This window comes from Oncorhynchus kisutch, unplaced genomic scaffold (genome assembly GCF_002021735.2).
Source record: "Oncorhynchus kisutch isolate 150728-3 unplaced genomic scaffold, Okis_V2 scaffold4077, whole genome shotgun sequence".
Classification (NCBI taxonomy): Eukaryota; Metazoa; Chordata; class Actinopteri; order Salmoniformes; family Salmonidae; genus Oncorhynchus; species Oncorhynchus kisutch.
Window position 1 is genome coordinate 150,095 of NW_022266022.1, and position 22,033 is coordinate 172,127.

At 41.0% G+C, this 22,033-nt stretch overlaps 1 protein-coding gene across 1 annotated transcript in view; it reads right to left on the minus strand.

Moving 5' to 3' along the window:
• Positions 1 to 447: 447 nt before the first annotated feature.
• Positions 448 to 22,033, minus strand: part of LOC116373857 (zinc finger protein 721-like) — a 44,841-nt gene continuing 23,255 nt past the window's right edge. The window contains exons 8-10 of the mRNA XM_031822150.1: positions 13,778 to 14,590; positions 7,399 to 7,441; positions 448 to 1,948 (exon numbers count right to left, since the gene is read on the minus strand). Of these exons, the coding sequence (XP_031678010.1) occupies positions 918 to 1,948; positions 7,399 to 7,441; positions 13,778 to 14,590 (1,887 nt within the window). The 3' untranslated portion in view covers positions 448 to 917. The remainder of the gene's footprint in view (positions 1,949 to 7,398; positions 7,442 to 13,777; positions 14,591 to 22,033) is intronic.

Genomic DNA, 22,033 nt, shown 5'->3' on the forward strand with positions numbered 1-22,033 from the left:
GCCCCCAGGAAAGTAAAACAAACAATTCTTCATTGAGACAATGATAAATAGCAATCCGTGGGAGAGTTGTGGTGGATATTATAAAATAAGGATCTGCTGGAGTCCAAGTCAAACCAAGATTCTTTATTTCTGAGCTCAGAGAGAATAACAGAGTTACACAGTGCAGTGTAGACAGTCTGAATTCCTGAAGCATTGGGTGATGAGCACATATCTTTATAGTTTCCTGTTCCTGGGAGGGACATTATTCATACAAGGACACAGGTGTAAATTGATTTGCAACACAGAATGATAGTCCTAAAAACAGGAGATTATAATAGGAGTTTCACAAGGTTAGTCACATACTATGTGGACACACATACAACTAACATTTCCTAACATTTTCCATTACAGAGTCTGAACATTTTCATGTCATTAAATCATCAGTGGGCCAACAATGCAAATGTCAACAATGGAACAAATGCATCACATCCAAATATCACTTGATTATCTGTAGTGCTGGAGGAATGACACACCCAGATAAACACACATAGAGTTTAAAAAAGGACAGTTTAAAAGAAGGAACCTGATCTTCTTTATATTCAAACTGACAGACTCCATAGTCAATTCATGTTTTCTAATAAAAACAAACAAATATATGTTTGAGTATACCCTGTACCATTTCATTTCATCTGGTAAAGACAGGTAAACACATTGTCAGTCAACAATATAAGACAACGGGAGCACTGTGTATGTTCTCTGATGAATTTTAAGTCAATGTGATGTATATCAATATACACGCTAAGAGAAGTAATTTCTCTTTCCTGTGTGGATTCTCTAATGATGTTTAAATGACTGTTATGAGTAATATGTTATCCCACAGTCTGAGCTTTTCTAAGCCTTCTCCTATGTGTGCAGTCTAATGTGTTCTTTCAGGCTTCCTAAATGGGCAAAAGCTTTGCACCCTGGGAGGAGAGGTAAGGCTTCTGCCCTGTGTGTATTCTCTCATGTTGTTTCAGCTCCCCTGACCGGATGAAACACTTTCCACATTGGGAGCAGTGGTAAGGCTTCTCTCCTGTATGTATTCTCTCGTGCCGTTTCAGGTTTGCTTTCCGGTTGAAACTCTTTCCACACTGGGAGCAGTGGTAAGGCTTCTCTCCTGTGTGTATTCTCTCATGTTGTTTCAGCTTCCCCGACTGGTTGAAACACTTTCCACACTGGGAGCAGTGGTAAGGCTTCTCCCCTGTGTGGATTATCTCGTGTTGGTTCAGGAATGCTTTCCGGCTGAAACTCTTTTCACACTGGGAGCAATGGTAAGGCTTCTCCCCTGTGTGGATTCTCTCATGTAGTTTCAGCTGCCCCGAACGGACAAAACACTTTCCACATTGGGAGCAGTGATAAGGCTTCTCTCCCATGTGTATTCTATCGTGTTGTTTCAGCTCCCCCGAACAGACAAAACACTTTCCACACTGGGAGCAGTGGTAAGGCTTCTCCCCTGTGTGGATTCTCTCATGTAGTTTCAGCCCCCCCGAACGGACGAAACACTTTCCGCATTGGGAGCAGTGGTAAGGCTTCTCTCCCGTGTGTATTCTCTCATGTTGTTTCAGCTCCCCCGAACGGACAAAACACTTTCCACATTGGGAGCATTGGTAAGGCTTCTCTCCTGTGTGTATTCTCTCATGTAGTTTCAGCCCCCCTGACTGGTTGAAACACTTTCCACATTGGGAGCAGTGGTAAGGCTTCTCTCCTGTGTGTATTCTCTCGTGTGCTTTCAGGTGTGCTTTCTGGTGAAAACTCTTTCCACACTGGGAACAGTGGTAAGGCTTCTCCCCTGTGTGCATTGTCTCATGCTGTTTCAGGTCCCATAACCGGTTACAACTCTTTCCACAGTGGGAGCAGTGGTGTCGTCTTGCTAGTTTGGACGTCCCTGGCTCTGGTTCCTCCGAGTCTGGCCTTTCTCCTGCCAAACTGACTGGTTGCCAAAATAACACAAAGACAGTGTTATTTTAAAATAGAGACCCGAATGAAACCACATGATAAAACAACCTTGCTACGAGGGTAAATCCTAAATCAGATCTCTCAATAACCCGAGGCCAGTTTTAACAATCTTAGTGTGATTTTAAAACAAATGTAGAGCTTCCTGGTAATTACTGATATGTTTACATTACTTATTTTATTCATCCTATTTTACAAGTCAGAACACAAAAACCTGGACAGTTCTAGGACACTGAAGACACAGACGTCGCTGGATTCCAATTGAACAGGTGGTTCTAAATATATAACATTCATAGCTGTATGATACAGAATGTGACCTACACACTTCCTTAAACATAAAATAACTAAAGAAGTAATTTTGTGTGGAAGTCCAAAACTTGTTTTTACGTTGAAGATACAAAGCACATCAGTAACATCTCCCCGTTGTTGAAAGGGTTCGACACATTGCTGTTAAAATGGACCAATTTCTTATTTAGACATTCACAGATTTTCAACATTTTGATTATCGCTGATGTCATATTTTGGGTAAAAAATAAGGTGAAATATTTGGGTAAATGTTCCTAAAACTGATAGGAACTACATTATACAAAAATATAAACGCAAAAGGTAAAGTGTCGGATGTTTCATGAGCTGAAAAAAAAGTTTGCAGAATTTTTTACATCCCTGTCAGCCAAAATGTATTATTTGCCAAGATAATCCATCCACCTGACAGGTGTGGCATATCAAGAAGCTGATTGAACAGCTTAGTAATTACACAGGTGTACCTTGTGCTGGGGATAATAAAAGGCTACTCGAAAATGTGCAGTTTGGTCACACAACAATGCCACAGATCTCTGAGGGAGCGGGCAATTGGCATGCTGACTGCAGGAATGTCCACTGGAGCTGTTGTCAGGGAATTTAATGTACAGTACCAGTCAAAAGTTTGGACTCACCTCCTCATTCAAGGGTTTTTCTTTATTTTTACTATTTTGTACATAGTAGAATAATAGAGAAGACATCAAAATGATTAAAAAAACACATGGAATCATGTAGTAATCACAAGTGTTAAATCAAAATATATATTTTATTCTTCAAAAGTTGCCACCCTTGCTTTCTCTCAACCAGTTTCACCTGGAATCCTTTTATGAGTTCCCTCATATGATGAGAACTTGTAGGCTGCTTTTCCTTCACTCTGCGATCCAACTCATCCCAAACCATCTCGATTTGGTTGAGGTCAGGGGATTGTGTAGGCCAGGTCATCTGATGCAGCAGTCCATCACTCTCCTTCTTGGTCAAATAGCTCTTCCACAGCCTGGAGGTGTGTTGGGTCATTGTCCTGTTGAAAAACAAATGACAGTGGAACTAAGCCCAAACCAGATGGGATGGCATATCCCTGCAGAATGCTGTGGTAGTCATGCTGGTTAAGTGTGACTTGAATAAATAAATCACTGACATTGTCAACAGCAAAGCACCCGCACACCATCACATCTCCTCCTCCATGCTTCACGGTGGGAACCACAAATGCGGAGATAATCTGTTCATCTACTCCTCGTCTCACAAAGACACGTTCGGAACCAAATACTCAAACTTGGACTCATCAGACCCAAGGACAGATATCCACCGGTCTAATGTCCATTGCTCGTGTTTCTTGGCCCAAGCAAGTCTCTTCTTCTTATTGGTGTCCTTTAGTAGTGGTTTCCTTGCAGCAATTCGACCATGAATGCCTGATTCACGCAGTCTCCTCTGAACCGATGATGTTGAGATGTGTCTGTTACTTGAACTTTGTGAAGCATTTATGTGGGCTGCAATTTCTAAGGCTGGTAACTCTAATGAACTTATGCATCAGAAGTAACTCTGGATCTTCCATTCTTGTGGTGGTCCTTAAAGTAATGGACTGTTGTTTCTCTTTGCTTATTTGAGCTGCTATTGACATAATATGGACTTCGTCTTTTACCCAATAGGGCTATCTTCTGTATACCACCCCTACCTTGTCACAACACAACTGATTGGCTCAAACACATTAAAACCTGTTATGGCTAGGGATTCCGCTAGCGGAACATTTCAACAAAATCCGGTGAAATTGCAGAGTGCAAAATATATATAAAATATAATATTTTTTGTTGTTGAAATATTTCACTTTCATGCATTCACAAGTGCAATACCACAAATTAAAGCTTAAGGCTCCATAATGTTTCATCATTAGATACTACAGTCCTCCTTTAAGACTCCATAATGTTTCATCATTAGATGCTACAGTCCTCCTTTAAGACTCCATAATGTTTCATCACTCCCAGGTAGACAGCCAAAGTTCATTTTTTCCCAAAATATTATTTTTGTAGGCGAAATAGCTCCGTTTGTTCTTCGTGTTTGGCTGAGAAATCGCCCGGAAATTGCGGTCCCAACTCCGAAAAATATTCCAAATTAGCTCCATAATATCGACAAAAACATGGCAAACGTTGTTTAGAATCAATCCTCAAGGTGTTTTTCTAATATCTATTTGATAATATATCCGTCGGGACAATTCCTTTTTCTCAAGGACCGATTGGAGTAATGGCTACCTCTGCACTTTACGCGAGAATCTCTCTCGGAGCCACCATGTGACCACTTACGCAATGTGCCCCCATACGGCTATTCTTCAATAGAAATGCGTAAAACTACGTCACAATGCTGTAGACACCTTGGGGAATACGTAGAAAGCATAAGCTCGTTGATGGTACATTCAAAGCCATATAGGGAGTCATTGGAACGCAGCGCTTTCAAAACCTGGGGCACTTCCGGATTGGATTTTTCTCAGGCTTTCGCCTGCAACATCAGTTCTGTTATACTCACAGACAATATCTTTACAGTTTTGGAAACGTTAGAGTGTTTTCTATCCAAAGCTGTCAATTATATGCATATTCTAGTATCTTTTCCTGACAAAATATCCCGTTTAAAACGGGGACGTTTTTTTTCTCAAAAAATGTAGACTGCCCCCTAACACCAAGAGGTTTTAAGGTAATCAGAAATATTTAGGACTAACTTATTCCTTGACACCCATTCTGAAACTAACTGCAGCTCCATGTTAAGTGTTGCAGTCATTTCAGTCGATGTAGTAGCTGACATGTACAGTGTTGAGTCAACGCATACATAGACTCACTGGTTTTACTCAAATGTCATTGGCATGTTGTTGGTAAAGATTGAAAAAAGTAGGTGCCAAACAGCTGCCCTGGGGAATTCCTGATTCAAACTTGATTTTGTTGTACAGGTTTCCATTAAAGAACACTCTCTGTGTTCTGTTAGACAGGTAGCTCTGGGGCGGCAGGTAGCCTAGTGGTTAGAGCGGTAGGCCAGTAACCGAAAGATTGCTGGATCGAAACCCTGAGCTGACAAGGTAAAAAACTCTGTCGTTCTGCCCCTGAACAAGGCAGTCCTAGGCCATCATTGAAAAAAAGAATTTGTTTATAACTGACTTGCCTAGTTAAATAAAGGTTACATTTTAAAAGAAAAACTCTTTATCCACAATATAGCAGGGGGTGTAAAGCCATTTTTATCATCAATGTCTCTCAGCCAATCAGTCATTTGTAAGTGCTGTGCTAGTTGAATGAACTTCCCTATAAGCTGAAAGTCTATATTTGTTTACTGTAAAATAGCATTGTATCTGGTAAAATATTTTTTTTCCAAAATTGTAAGGGTTGGTAACAGGCTGATTGGTCGGCTATTTAAGCCAGTAAAGGGAGCTTTACTATTCTTGGGTAGTGGAATGACTTTAGCTTCCCTCCAGGCCTGAGGGCACACACTTTCTAGTAGGCTTAAATTAAAGACAAGGCAAATAGGAATGGCAATATCGGCCACTATTGTCCTCAATTTTCCATCCACGTTGTCAGACACCAGTGACTTGTCATTGTTGATTTTATTTGCGCAAAAGTTCATTGAAGATGCTCCAAAGATTTTTACTATCATTCTTCATGTCATTTATCTTTGTTTCATAGTGTAGTTTCTTCTTTATATTGAGTTTAGTCACATACCTCAATTTGCAATAGGTGTCACGAATATTACCGAAGGTGGCTCCCCTCCCCGTTCGGGTGGCGCTCGGCGGTCGTCGTCGCCGGTCTACTAGCTGCCACCGATCCTTTTTCGTTTGGTTTTGTCTAATTGTTTTCACCTGTTCATTGTTTGGTTGTTAGGGTGGTAAGTTCGTTTCGCCCACTTCTGTTTGTGTGGAGCTGTCTTCTGTTTGTGTGGGCTTGTCTTCTGTTTGCTTGTCTCCTGTTTTGTGAGAGGTGTTCGTGTCTGTTGTTTTTATTTCGCTGTCCAGATATTTTACCAGAGTTAAGACTTAAATGGAGTTTATTTACGCCTATGTTTGGTGTTACCATTTGTACCTTGTTTGGTTGGACATTAAAGCGTGTTTTTCCCCATATCCTCTGCTCTCTGCGCCTGACTCCACACCCATTCACTCATTGAGCGTTACAATAAGTTTCATTCTTCATGTCATTTATCTTTGGTTCATTGTGTAGTTTCTTCTTTTTATTCAGTTTAGTCAAATTATTTCTCAATTTGCAATACGTTTGCCAATCAGTTATTCAGCCAGACCTATATGCCATCTCTTTTGCCTCCCTCTTCATCATACCATTTTTTAAATTCCTCATCAATTCACGTGGATTTAACAGTTTTTACAGTCATTTTCTTAATGGGTGCTGCTTATTAGTAACTGGGATAAGCAGCTTCAAATGTGTCAAGGGCAGTGTCTGGTTGCTCATCATTACACACCACAGACCAACAAATATTATTTACATCAATAACATAGGACTCACTACATAAAATTGTATACACAATATTAGTCCCAGCCGTTGGAACGGTGGTTTTCCTGGACATGGCTCCTATATTGTGATCACTACATCTGATGGATCTGGATACTGCTTTAAAACCCATTTCTGCAGCATTAGTAAAGATATGATCAAACCATGTTGATGATTTCATTCCTCTACTGTTTGTCACTACCCTGGTAGGTTGATTGATAACCTGAACAAGGTTGCCAGCACTGGTTACAGTTTGAAGCTTTTGTTTGAGTGGGCAGCCTGATCACAGCTTTTCTTCAGTACCAGTTAATTAATTACCAAAGTCTTGAGTTTAGTTTGCCTGTTCTACAGTCTTGTAAAGATAGGGGGGTTGACTGGGACAGGCAATGTAACACCCATAATGTTTTAAGGAAAAGTTTTTGTAAAACAAGCACATTACATCGGATCATTGAAACTTTCTCTCCAAAGCTAACTTTCATCAAGGTTTTATATGGTCAATTGGTTTCTCTCTTTTCATTGGCAGAATCCTTTTTCAGTGTTATGATATTCATAACATCCATATACACGAGTCTATCTTCCTGTCAACTAACAGAACTCTGCTGGTTGTCCTGGTAACAGATACCAGTGGGCAGATCTATTGTATTTGTTCCAACTAAACTACAGCACTTACTTTGATGTGTCAAATCTGATCCTTTCTTCTCTTCTCCTCCTCTCACAGTTCCACTCAGCCCTGTTGTTTTCCTGCAGTCCACCAGCAGCACAGACAACCTCTTCATACCCAGCAGTAAGGTGCTACCAGGAGAGGCACGACACAGGGACTCCGGGAGGGAGGAAGGGCTAGCGTTGTCCTGGTAACCATAAAGAGGGGACACAGACGCACATCATTATGGATGCTGATGCCACTGTTGTCATGAAGTGCTTTACAGAAACCCAGCCCAGAGAGAGCAAGCTGTATGCTAGACCAGACCAAGCTGTATGCTAGACCAGACCAAGCTGTATGCTAGACCAGACCAAGCTGTATGCTAGACCAGACCAAGCTGTATGCTAGACCAGACCAAGCTGTATGCTAGACCAGACCAAGCTGTACCATCTGGTGTTCTGATCTGGAGAGACTCTTCTCTGCCTCGTCAGCATCAGGATGTTGTTGAGGCTCCCCAGAGGATCCACCATAGTCATGTCTCTCTCCTGTGTGAACGAGAACATCAAAATGAGTAGTAAACTCCCTTTGATATTTTAAGTAGAACATATGCTTCAATATTGAATTTTAAAAGCCTGTTATACTAGATGAGGGGAACTTTAATATAGACAACATGGAGAATTCAATACATCTAATTGAAAAGTCCCGAAAATATATGAACCAATGGCAGATTGACCCTTTAACCATTCCTACAGTACTGAACAACATATTCAAGGGTAGTACTTCAGTAGAATGCCCCTTAAAGACCACACATTAGTTCAACAACTGCATAGTTTGTGCCCCTGTTTTTAAGACAGTACTCACTGATGGTAATCGGATATTCTGTCTCCTCCTCTTTCACTCCCAAAATGTCTTCCTCCTTCACCTTTATTGAGACAGCATCCTCTTCCTCTCTAAAAGGTTCATTCTCTTCTATCACTATAACAGCCTCCTCTTCCTCCTTTTTCATTCTGAAATGTTCTTTCACTATAACAGCATCTTCTTCCTTCACTATAACAGTCTCCTCTTCCTCCTTTTTCATTCTAAAAGGTTCTTTCACTATAACAGTCTCCTCTTCCTCCTTTTTCATTCTGAAATGTTCTTTCACCATAACAGCATCTTCTTCTTTCACTATAACAGTCTCCTCTTCCTCCTTTTTCATTCTGAAATGTTCTTTCACTATAACAGCATCTTCTTTCTTCACTATAACAATCTCCTCTTCCTCCTTTTTCATTCTAAAAGGTTCTTTCTCTTCTTTCACTGTAACCTCATCCTCTTCTTCAATGTTCATTGCCAGAGCTTCTTTCTGCAAACAGCAGACCTCCTCTTCTATAGCAGGGGATGAGTACTTTAATGTTAGCTAGCGAGTTAGCATTAGCGAATAGCCTAGTGCTAGGCTCAGCATCAATCTTTAACAAGTTTGCAAATTAGGTTACAGTTAACCAGTTAATACGTCAACAGAACTGTGTTTAAAACACTGAGATTATATAATGTACATTAAGATGGTCAAAAGCGTCAATCTTTCACTTTTATGTTGGCTAGCAAGCTACCGAGGTGGTTGAAAGAGTAGCCGCGTTGTTGTTCCTGAAGAAGCGTCCGTCCAGTCCATTATACGTCACGGAGAATCATCACCTGAAAGACGCTCGTCGCCATCTGCTGTCTGGAGTGGGTAACGCAGTTTGGAAACAATACATTACACTACACTTTTGTATTGGAAAGAACGTACCGTAATTTCTAATATCTAAAAAGGATTAAACTTTTTTACATGTTTTATCATTTTTATTTTTATGAAAATCACTGAGGAGGGTCCTCCCCTTCCTCCTCTCAGGAGCCTCCACTTCCTCCTCTGAGGAGCCTCCCCTTTCTCCTCTGAGGAAGCTCCCCTTCCTCCTCTCAGGAGCCTCCCCTTCCTCCTCTGAGGAGCATCCCCTTCTTCCTCTGAGGAGCCTCCCCTTCCTCCTCTGAGGAGCCTCCCCTTCCTCCTCTCAGCAGCCTCCACTTCCTCCTCTGAGGAGCCTCCCCTTTCTCCTCTGAGGAAGCTCCCCTTCCTCCTCTCAGGAGCCTCCCCTTCCTCCTCTGAGGAGCATCCCCTTCCTCCTCTGAGGAGCCTCCCCTGCACCCAAAGGACATCCAGCCAACTTTTGTGGGAAGCATTGGAGTCAACATGGGCCAGCATCCCTGTGGAAAGCTTTCGACACCTTGTAGAGTCCATGCCCCGACGAATTGAGGCTAATCTGAGGGAGAAAGAGGAGGGTCCAACTTCATATTAGGAAGGTGTTCGAAATGTTTGGTATAAGCAGTGGATATATCTGCCATTTAGCAGACACTTTTATCCAAAGGGATTTGCAGTCATGTTTGCAAACAATTAACATATGGATGGTCCCAGGAATCAAAGCCACTACCCTGGTTTAACAAGCACTATACTCCACCAACTGAGCTACAGGACCACAAGGAATGATCAAGGAATGACGCAGATAAACACACACAGCCTGAGTTTCAAACATATAATTGAATCAAAGACCGTAACATTGAAACTGACATACTTCATATTAGACGTAGGCCGATTAATTAGGGCCGATTTCAAGTTTCAACTTTATTTAATCTTTATTTAACTAGGCAAGTCAGTTAAGAACACATTCTTATTTTCAATGACGGCCTAGGAACGGTGGGTTAACTGCCTTGTCCAGGGGTAGAACGCTAGAATTTCACCTTGTCAGCTCGGGGGATCCAAACTTGCAACCTTACAGTTAACTCGTCCAACGCTCTAACCACCTGCCTCATTACACTCCACGAGGATCCTGCCTGTTACACGAATGTAGTAGAAGTTGCTAGCTAGCATTAAACTTCTTATAAAAACAATCAATCAATCATAATCACTAGTTATAACTACACATGGGTGATGATATTACTAGTTTATCTAGCATGTCCTGTCGATGCGATGCATATCGTTGCTCCAATGTGTACCTAACCATATCACCAATGCCTTTCTTAAAATCAATACACAGAAGTATATATTTTTAAACCTGCATATTTAGCTAGAAGCAATCCAGTTTAGCAGGCAATATTAACCAGGTGAAATTGTGTCACTTCTCTTGCGAGAGTCAGGGTATATGCAACAGTTTGGGCAGCCTGGCTCATTGCGAACTAATTTGCCAGGACTTTAAGTAATTATGACATAACATTGAAGGTTGTGCAATTTAACAAGTATATTTAGACTTAGGGATGCCACCCTTTAGATAAAATACCGAACGGTTCCGTATTTCACTGAAATAATAAACGTTTTGTTTTCGAAATGATAGTTTCCGTATTCGACCATATTAATGACCAAAGGCTCGTATTTCTGTGTGTTATGTTATAATTAAGTCTATGATCTGATAGAGCAGTCTGACTGAGCGATTGTAGGCAGCAGCAAGCTCGTAAGCATTCATTCAAACAGCACTTTCGTGCGTTTTACCAGCAGCTCTTCGCAAGCACAGCGCTGTTTATGACTTCATGCCTATCAGCCTAATGGCTGGTGTAACCAATGTGAAATGGCTAGCTAGTTAGCGGGCGCACGCTAATAGCGTTTCAAACGTTACTCGCTCTGAGACTTGGAGTAGTTGTTCCCCTTGCTCTGCAAGGGCCTGCGGCTTTTGTGGAGCGATGGGTAATGCTGCTTCGAGTGTGGCTGTTGTCGATGTGTTCCTGGTTCAAGCCCAGGTAGGGGCGAGGAGAGGGACGGAAGCTATACTGTTACACTGGCAATACTAGAGTGCCTATAAGAACATCCAATAGTCAAAGGTATATGAAATACAAATGGTATAGAGAGAAATAGTTCTATAAATACTATATTAACTACAACCTAAAACCTCTTACCTTGGAATATTGAAGTCTCATGTTAAAAGGAACCACCAGCTTTCAGATATTCTCATGTTCTGAGTAAGGAACTCAAACGTTAGCTTTTTTACATGGCACATATTGCCATTTATTTACTTCTCCGACACTTTGTTTTTGCATTATTTAAACCAGTACAGAGTCAATGTGGAGGCTATATACAGGAGATACCAGTACAGAGTTAATGTGTAGGCTATATACAGGAGATACCAGTACGGGGTTAATGTGTAGGCTATATACAGGAGGTACCAGTACAGAGTTAATGTGGAGGCTATATACAGGAGATACCAGTACAGAGTTAATGTGGAGGCTATATACAGGGGGTACCAGTACAGAGTTAATGTGGAGGCTATATACAGGGGGTAACAGTACAGAGTCAATGTGGAGGCTATATACAGGGGGTACCAGTACAGTGTCAATGTGGAGGCTATATACAGGGGGTACCAGTACAGAGTCAATGTGGAGGCTATATACAGGGGGTACCAGTACAGAGTCAATGTGCCGGGGCACCAGTTAGTCAAGGTAAATGAGGCAATATGCACATGTAGGTAGAGTTAAAGTGACTACGCATAGATAATAAACAGAGAGTAGCAGCAGCGTAAAGGGGTGGGGGTTGGACCATGATAGTTTGTTGTTGATGCGGACACCAAGGAACTTGAAACTCTCAACCTGCTCCACTACAGCTCCGTCGATGAGAATGGGGCGTGCTTGGTCCTCCTTTTCCTTTAGTCCACAATCATCTTCTTTATCTTGATCACATTGAGGGAATGGTTGCTGTCCTGGCACCACACGACCAGGTCTCTGACCTTCTCCCTGTAGGCTTTCTTGTTGTTGTTGTCAGTGATCAGGCCTGTTGATCATGACACTGTTGTGTCATCAGCTAACTTAATGATGGTTTGGGAGTCGTGTCTGGCCATGCAGTCATGAGTGAACAGGGAGTACAGGAGGGGGCTGAGCATGCACCCCTGAGGGGCCCCCCGTGATTAGGATCAGCGTGGCAGATGTGTTGTTACTTACTCCTACCACCTGGGGGTGGCCCGTCAGGAAGTCCAGGATCCAGTTACCAGGTTCCTAAGCTTAGAGATGAGCTTTGAGGGCACTATGGTGTTGAAAGCAGAGCTGTAGTCAATGAATAGCATTCTCACCTTTTTTTATTTTTTTTTATCTAGGTAAGTCAGAACAAATTCTTATTTACAATGACAGCCTATGAAAGTGGGTTAACTTGTCACGAATCCAACACCTGCTGCTTATTCAAACCAGCCCACTGGGCACAGACATCAGTTCAACATCTAGTTTCTATTTACATTTCTTTGATTCGTCAACTAATGTGAATTTAACATGAAATCAACACAAAATGTCACCAGTCATTGGATTTAGGTTGCAAGTTGGGTGAAACACAAAATGTTACCCGTCATTGGATTTAGGTCGCAAGTTGGGTGAAACACAAAATGTTACCAGTCATTGGATTTAGGTCGCAAGTTGGGTGAGACACAAAATGTTACCTGTCATTGGATATCGGTTGCTGGTTGGGTGAAACACAAAATGTTACCTGTGGAAACAATGTTTATTCAATCAGAGGGAGGCTTGTAAATTCCCCCAGGAAAGTGGAACGAGGAACTCTTCTTTGAGACAATGATAAACAGCAATCCTTGGGAGAGTTGTGGTGGATATTATAAAATAAGGATCTGCTGGAGTCCAAGTCAAACCAAGATTCTTTATTTCTGAGCTCAGAGAGAATAACAGAGTTACACAGCGCAGTGTAGACAGTCTGATTTCCTGAAGTATTGAGTGATTAGCAAATATCTTTATAGTTTCCTGTTCCTGGGAGGGACTTTATTCATACAAGGACACAGGTGTAAATTGGTTTGCAACACAGGATGATACTCCCAAGAACAGAAGATTATAATAGGACAGTTTCACAAGGTTAGTCACATACTCAGTTGTGGACACACAAACAATTAACATTTTCCATTACAGAGTCTGAACATTTTCATTTCATTAAATCATCAGCAATGCAGATGTCAACAATGGAACTAATGCATCACATCCAAATATCACTTGATTATCTGTAGTGCTGGAGGAATGACACACCCAGATAAACACACACAGAGTTTTAAAAAAGGACAGTTTAAAAGAAGGAACCTGATCTTCTTTATATTCAAACTGACAGACTCCATATTCAATTCATATTTTCTAATAAAAACAAACAAATATATGTTTGAGTATACCCTGTACCATTTCATTTCATCTGGTAAAGACAGGTAAACACATTGTCAGTCAACAATATAAGACAACGGGAGCACTGTGTATGTTCTCTGATGAATTTTAAGTCAATGTGATGTATATCAATATACACGCTAAGAGAAGTAATTTCTCTTTCCTGTGTGGATTCACTAATGACGTTTAAGTGACTGTTATGAGTAATATGTTTTCCCACAGTCTGAGCTTTTCTAAGCCTTCTCCTCTGTGTGCAGTCTAATGTGTTCTTTCAGGCTTCCTAAATGGGCAAAAGCTTTGCACCCTGGGAGGAGTGGTAAGGCTTCTGCACTGTGTGTATTCTCTCATGTCGTGTCAGCGTCCCTGAAAGGCCGAAACACTTTCCACACTGGGAGCAGTGGTAAGGCTTTTCCCCTGTGTGTATTCTCTCATGCTGTTTCAGTTCCCCCAAATGGTTGAAGCGCTTTCCACATTGGGAGCAGTGGAAAGGCTTCTCTCCTGTGTGTATTCTCTCGTGGTGTCTCAGGATCCCTAAACCGGTAAAACTCCTTCCACACTGAGAGCAGTGGTAAGGCTTCTCCCCTGTGTGTATTCTCTCATGCTGTTTCAGTTCCCCCGACTGGTTGAAACGCTTTCCACATAGGGAGCAGTGGTAAGGCTTCTCTCCTGTGTGTACTCTCTCATGTCGTATCAGCTCCCCCGACTGGTTGAAACACTTTCCACACTGTGAGGAGCGGTAAGGCTTCTCTCCTGTGTGTATTCTCTCATGCTGTTTCAGATGAAAAGGCCGTTTGAAACACTTTCCACGCTGGGAGCAGTGGTAAGGCTTCTCCCCTGTGTGTATTATCTTGTGTTGTTTCAGGTGTGCTTTTTGGTTGAAACACTGTCCACACTGGGAGCAGTGGTAAGGCTTCTCCCCTGTGTGTATTCTCTCATGAGCTTTCAGGTGTGCTTTCTGGTTAAAACTCTTTCCACAGTGGGAGCACTGGTGTCGTCTTGCTGGTTTGGACGTCCCTGAGTCTGGTCTTTCTCCTGCCAAAGACAGTGTTATTTTTAAATAGAGACCCAGATGAAACCACATGATAAAACAACCTTGCTACGAGGGTAAATCCTAAATCAGATCTCTCAATAACCTGAGGTCAGTTTTAACAATCTTATTACAAACTTATTTCATTCATCCTGTTTTACAAGTCAGAACACAAAAACCTAGACAGTTCTAGGACACTGAAGACACAGACGTCGCTGGATTCCAATTGAACAGGTGGTTCTAAATATATAACATTCATAGCTGTATGATACAGAATGTGACCTACACACTTCCTTAAACATCAAATAACTAAAGAAGTAATTTTGTGTGGAAGTCCAAAACTTGTTTTTACGTCGCAGATACAAAGAACATCAGTAACATCTCCCCGTTGTTGAAAGGGTTCGACACATGCTGTTTAAATGGACCAATTTCTTATTTAGATGTTCACAGATTTTCAACATTTTGATTATCGCCGATGTCATATTTTGGGTAAAGTAAAAAATAAGGTGAAATATTTGGGTAAATGTTCCTAAAACTGATAGTAACAACAATAAACAAAAATATAAACGTTAGTGATAATCCATCCACCTGACAGGTGTGGCATATCAAGAAGCTGATTGAACAGCGTGATTGTTACACAGGTGCATCCTGTGCTGGGGGTAATAAAAGGCTCCTCGAAAATGTGCAGTTTGGTCACACAACAATGCCACAGATCCCTGAGGGAGCAGGCAATTGGCATGCTGACTGCAGGAATGTCCACTGGAGCTGTTGTCAGGGAATTTAATGTACAGTACCAGTCAAAAGTTTGGACTCACCTTCTCTTTCAAGGGTTTTTCTTTATTTTTACTATTTTCTACATTGTAAAATAATGGAGAAGACATCAAAATTATTAAAAAACACATGGAATCATGTAGTAACCACAAGTGTTAAAATTAAATATATATTTTATTCTTCAAAAGTTGCCACCTTTGCTTTCTCTCAACCAGCTTCACCTGGAATCCTTTTCCAACAGTCTTGTAGGAGTTCCCATATATGCTGAGAACTTGTAAGCTGCTTTTCCTTCACTCTGCGATCCAACTAATCCCAAACTATTTCGATTTGGGTGAGGTCGAGGCCAGGTCATCTGATGCAGCACTCCATCTTGGTCAAATAGCTCTTACACAGCCTGGAGGTGTGTTGGGTCATTGTCCTGTTGAAAAACAAATGACAATGGGACTAAGCCCAAACCAGATGGGATGGCATATCGCTGCAGAATGCTGTGGTAGTCATGCTGGTTAAGTGTGACTTGAATAAATAAATCACTGACATTGTCAATAGCAAAGCACCCGCACACCATCACATCTCCTCCTCCATGCTTCACGGTGGGAACCACACATGCGGAGATAATCTGTTCATCTACTCCTCGTCTCACAAAGACATGACGCTCGGAACCAAATACTCAAATTTGGACTCATCAGAGGACAGATATCCACCGGTCTAATGTCCATTGCTCATGTTTCTTGGCCCAAGCAAGTCTCTTCTTCTTATTGGTGTCCTTTAGTAGTGGTTTCCTTGCAGCAATTCGACCATGAAGGCCTGATTCACGCAGTCTCCTCTGAACCGAGGATGTTGAGATGCGTCTGTTGCTTGAACTTGTGAAGCATTTATTTGGGCTGCAATTTCTAAGGCTGGTAACTCTAATGAACTTATGCATCAGAAGTAACTCTGGGTCTTCCATTCTTGTGGTGGTCCTTAAAGTAATGATGGACTGTTGCTTCTCTTTGCTTATTTGAGCTGTTCTTGACATAATATGGACTTCGTCTTTAAACCAATAGGGCTATCTTCTGTATACCCCCATACCTTGTCACAACACAACTGATTGGTTCAAACACATTAAAACTTGTTATGGCACATTAACTCTTGAAACTAGGGGGCACTATTTTCATTTTTGGAAGAATAACATTCAAACGGGCTATTTCTCAGGACCAGGTGCTAGAATATGCATATAATTGACAGCTTAGGATAGAAAACACAAACGTTTCCAACACTGTAAAAATATTGTATGTGAATATAACAGAACTGATATTGGAGGCGAAAGCCTGAGAAAAATCCAATCAGGAAGTGACTCTCATTTTGAAACCTCTGCGTTCCTATGCATCCCTATTGACCATTGAAAGGGATATCAATAAGATTCCTTTTTCTATAGCTTCCCTAATGTGTCTACAGTCACTAGACATGGTTTCAGGCTTTTATTTAGAAAAATGAGCGTGAACGACAATATTGCGTCAGTGGTCAGGTGGTGGCTCTCAAAGTGATTTGTGCGTAATAGACAAAGGCGGCCATTGTGCCTCTCGCTCCTAGTGAAAAGCCAATTGTCCCGGTTGATATATTATCAAATAGATTTGAAAAACACCTCGAGGATTGATTATAAAAAAGGTTTGCCATGTTTCTGTCGATATTATGGATCTAATTTGGAGATTTTTTCGGCGTTGTCGTGACCGCAACTTCCGGTGGATTTTCCGGTGGATTTTGGCTGTGAAAAATCATCTTTATGGAACAAGATTAACATTTGCTGTCTCACTGGGAGTCTCGTGGGTGAAAACATCCGAAGCTCATCAAAGGTAAACGATTTAATTTGATTGCTTTTCTGATTTTCATGACAGAGCTCCCTGCTGCTAGCTGGACATAATACTATGCTAGGCTATCGATAAACTTACACAAATGCTTGTCTTGCTTTGGCTGTAAAGCATAATTTCAAAATCTGAGATGACAGGGTGATTAACAAAAGGCTAAGCTGTGTTTCACTATATTTCACTTGTGATTTCATGAATATGAATATTTTCTAGTAAGATTTTTTGTCCGTTGCGTTATGCTAATTAGTGTAGTTGATGACAATTCTCCCGGATCCGGGAGGAGTAGTTCCAAAAGGTTAAAACACAATAAAACCTGCTAGCGGAACGTTGACAACATCCGGTGAAATTGCAGAGTGCAAAGTATTTTTTAGGGCAAAAGCAAACTATGCGATTATCTGAGGACAGCACCCCATCAAACAAACACATGACAATAATATTTCAACCCGCCAGGCGCGACACAAACCTCAGAAATAATGATATAATTCGTGCCTTACCTTTGAAGAGCTTCTTCTTTTGGCACTCCAATATGTCCCATAAACATCACAAATGGTCCTTTTGTTCGATTAATTCCGTCGTTATATCTCCAAAATGTCAATTTATTTGGCGCGTTTGATAAAAAAAAAAAAACACTGGTTCCAACTCGCCCAGCATGACTACAAAATATCTAATACGATACCTGGAAATGCTGTCCAAACATTTGAAACAACTTTCCTAATCCAACTTTAGGTATTTTAAAACGTAAATAATCGAGAAAATATAAGATGGGATAAACTGTGTTTAATACCGGATAAAAACAACGTGAAGCGCGTGACCTGGAGCGCGCATCAAAACATTAGAGAGCACTAGGCTGGACCCTCGTTCTGAATAGCCGAACTTCTTCATTTCTCTAAAGAAAAACATCAACCAATTTCTAAAGACTGTTGACATCTAGTGGAAGCAATAGGAACTGCAACCAAGTGCCACACAAAACCATTTGAAAACAGAGTCACCTCAACAACAAAAAATTCCTCCTGGATGGTTTGTCCTCGGGGTTTCACCTGCCAAATAAGTTATGATATACACACAGACATTATTTTAACAGTTTTAGAAACTTTAGAGTGTTTTCTATCCAAACCTACCAATTATATGCATATCCTAGCTTCTGGGCAGGTAGCAGGTAGTTTACTTTGGGAACGCTTTTCATCCGGACGTGAAAATACTGCCCCTATCCCAAACAGGTTATAAGGAAAGAAATTCCACAACTTAACTTCTAAAAAAGGCACACATGTTAATTGAAATGAATTCCCGGTGACTACCTCATGATGCTACAGTCCTCCTTTAAGACTCCATAATGGTTCATCATTAGATGCTACAGTCCTCCTTTAAGACTCCATAATGCTTCATCATTAGATGCTACAGTCCTCGAAGTCTCCACCATGTTTAGAATGTGTCTGGAAGCATTACTCTATCTATTCTACTCTCATCCTTTCGGATTTAATAATATTTAATAATAATAATAACAATGTTATAATAGGTAATAACTAACTTTAATAACTAGGGTTAATACCTGCCTGGCGCACCAACAAAATCTTCATATTTACCCCCCACCGCTACAGAATTAGCGTAGTAGGCCATGTAACTTAAGGTGATCAGAAATATTTAGGACTAACTTATTCCTTGCCACCCATTCTCAAACTAACTGCAGCTCTGTGTTAAATGTTGCAGTCATTTCAGTCGCTGTAGTAGCTGACGTGTACAGTGTTGAGTCATCCGCATACATAGACACACTGGCTTTACTTAAATGTCACTGGCATGTTGTTGGTAAAGATTGAAAAAAGAAGGTGCCAAACAGCTGCCCTGGGGAATTCCTGATTCTACCTTGATTTTGTTGTACAGGCTTCCATTAAAGAACACTGTGTTCTGTTAGACAGGTGTTGGGGAATAATCAGAATTGGTTGGTAACATAGGTAAGATGTTTTATATTCATCATATGTTTGTAAGTTACTTCTCATCAGAATGTTATTTTTGTATAATACTGTGGCGGGGTTGCAGTATCTGTTCTATGTCAAGACTAAGTTGTTTGGGCCGGAGAGAGGGGAGAGGTCAAGCGTGTATCTCTTGGCTCCACAATGTCTGTGTGCCAGTCAGTGTGTCTCTGTGATCTTGTCAAGATAGGATGGATTTGATATATGCCTGGAGGATTGGTTTATGGTTCTGAGTTTGAGAAAAGAACATGTTTTAGGAGACAAAGCTGAGCGATGAATTATGCCGATAATGCTGTGTTATCCTATGCTGTCTCACTAGGGAACACACTTTCTAGTGGGCTTAAATTGAAGATAATGCGAATAGAACTGGCAATATCGGCCGCTATTATCCTCAATCATTTTCCATCCACGTAGTCAGACACCATGACATTGTTGATTTTTTACCCAAAATTTAATTGAAGGTGTTCCAAAGCTTTTTACAATCATTCTTCATGTCATTTATCTTTGTTTCATAGTGTAGTTTCTTATTTTTATTCAGTTTAGTCACATGATTTCTCAATTTGCAATAGGTTTGCCAATCAGTTATTCAGCCAGACCTATATGCCATCTCTTTTGCCTCCCTCTTCATCATACCATTTTTAAATTCCTCATCAATCCATGTGGATTTAACAGTTTTTATAGTCATTTTCTTAATGGGTGCATGCTTATTAGTAACTGGGATAAGCAATTTCATAAACGTGTCAAGGGCAGCGTCTGGTTGCTCGTCATTACACACCACGGACCAACAAATATTGTTTCCATTGTTGGAATCGGCAAAACTTGGAACATGGAGACATTAAAGAAGTGATAGGAAGTGAAAGAGACGGCCTGTTATGTCAGAAGTTAATGGTTCTCTGAAGAAAGACAGGTGGCTTTGGAATGTGTTGGGTGGACGAGAGGAGAGCAAAGTGTGAAACAGGGGAGGCAGACGAACATCTGTGGATTAGATGAAGGAGAGGTTGAGGTCAGGACAGATTCTCATCAGGGAGATAAAGGTCTGGTATCCTGTTACCCTCTTTACTCTCTTCCTGTGGAACCATAAGATGTAAGGATTGGCGAGAAGGAGGAGTGTCTTAAGTGGGATATATATCTGGATGGAACAAATGTTGGGTTGTCTGAATTACAGATGTACAGAGCATTTGGGAGTAATTCAACTTGGATAAAGCTTCTCTAGAGTTTGTGAGTTATTTACTGTGAAAAAAAGAACCTAATAACATCAACAACATAGGAATCACCACAAACAATTGTATGATCTCTTATAAAGAACATTAGGCCCGGCCTTTTGGAACTTTGGTTTTCCTAGATATGACTACTATATTGTGTTCACAACAGCAGATGAATTTGGATACTGCTTTCAAACAAATTTCTGCAGCAATAGTAAAGATATGATCAAAATATGTTGATTCAATTTCTGTACTGTTTGTAATTACCCTGGTAGGTTGATTGATAACCTGAACAAGGTTGCAGGCACTGGTTACAGTTCGAAGCTTTCTCTTGAGTAGGCAGCCTGATCACAGCTTTCCTCCAGTATTAATTAATTAACAGTGTCTTGAGTTTAGTTTGCCTGTTCTACAGTCTTGTAAAGAGAGGGGGGTTGACTGGGACAGGCAATGTAACATCCATCATGTTTTATGGAAACGTTTTTGTAAAACAAGCACCTTACATCAGATCATCTTGAAACTTTCCCTCTAAATCTAACTTTCATCAAGGTTTTATATGGTCTATTGGTTTCTCTCTTTTCATTGGCAGAATCCCTTTTCAGTGTTATGATATTCATAACATCCATATCCACCAGTCTATCTTCCTGACAACGAACAGAACAGTGCTGGTTGTCCTGGTAACAGATACCAATGAATAGATCTATTTATTTGTTCAAACTGAACTACAGCACTTACTTTGAGTCAAATCTGATCCTTTCTGCTCTTCTCCTCCTCCCACAGTTCCACTCAGCCCCATTGTTTTCCTGCAGTCCACCAGCAGCACAGACAACCTCTTCATACCCAGCAGTAAGGTGCTAACAGGAGAGGCATGACACGGGGACTCCGGGAGGGTGGAAGGGCTAGCGTTGTCCTGGTAACCATAAAGAGGGGACACAGACGCACATCATTATGGATGCTGATGTCACTGTTGTCATGAAGTGCTCTACAGAAACCCAGCCCAGACCCCAATAGAGAAAGCTGTATGCTAGACCAGACCAAGCTGTATGCTAGACCAGACCAAGCTGTACCATCTGGTGTTCTGATCTGGAGAGACTCTTCTCTTCCTCGTCAGCATCAGGATGTTGTTGAGGCTTCCCAGAGGATCCACGATAGTCATGTGTCTCTCCTGTGTGAATGAGAGCATCAAAAGATGGTAAACTTATGACCATCTATTGCAATCATAGAGTCTTACAAGAGGCATGCATATGTCTAAAATGGCCACTTTCATCATGATTTCCTAAAATATTGTTTGTGATGCAAATGTAAAAGGGTCGTTCCACAAAATGGGTGGCCTTTGTTATTTTAAGTAGAAAATATGCACCAATATAGAATTTTAAAAGCCTGTTATATTAGATGAGGGGAACTTTAATATAGGCCACATGGAGAATTCAATACATCGAATTGAAAAGTCCCTCAAATATATGAACCAATGGCAGATTGACCCTTTAACAATTCCTACAGTACTGAACAACATATTCAAGTGTAGAACTTCAGTAGAATGCCACTTTAAAACCACACATTAGTTCAACAACGGCATAGTTTGTGTCCCTGTTGAAGACAGTACTCACTGGTGTTAATCTGATATTCTGTCTCTTCCTCTTTCACTCCAAAAACGTCTTCCTCCTTCACCTTTATTGAGATAGCATCCTCTTCCTCTCTAAACGGTTCTTTCTCTTCTTTCACCATAACAGCCTCCTC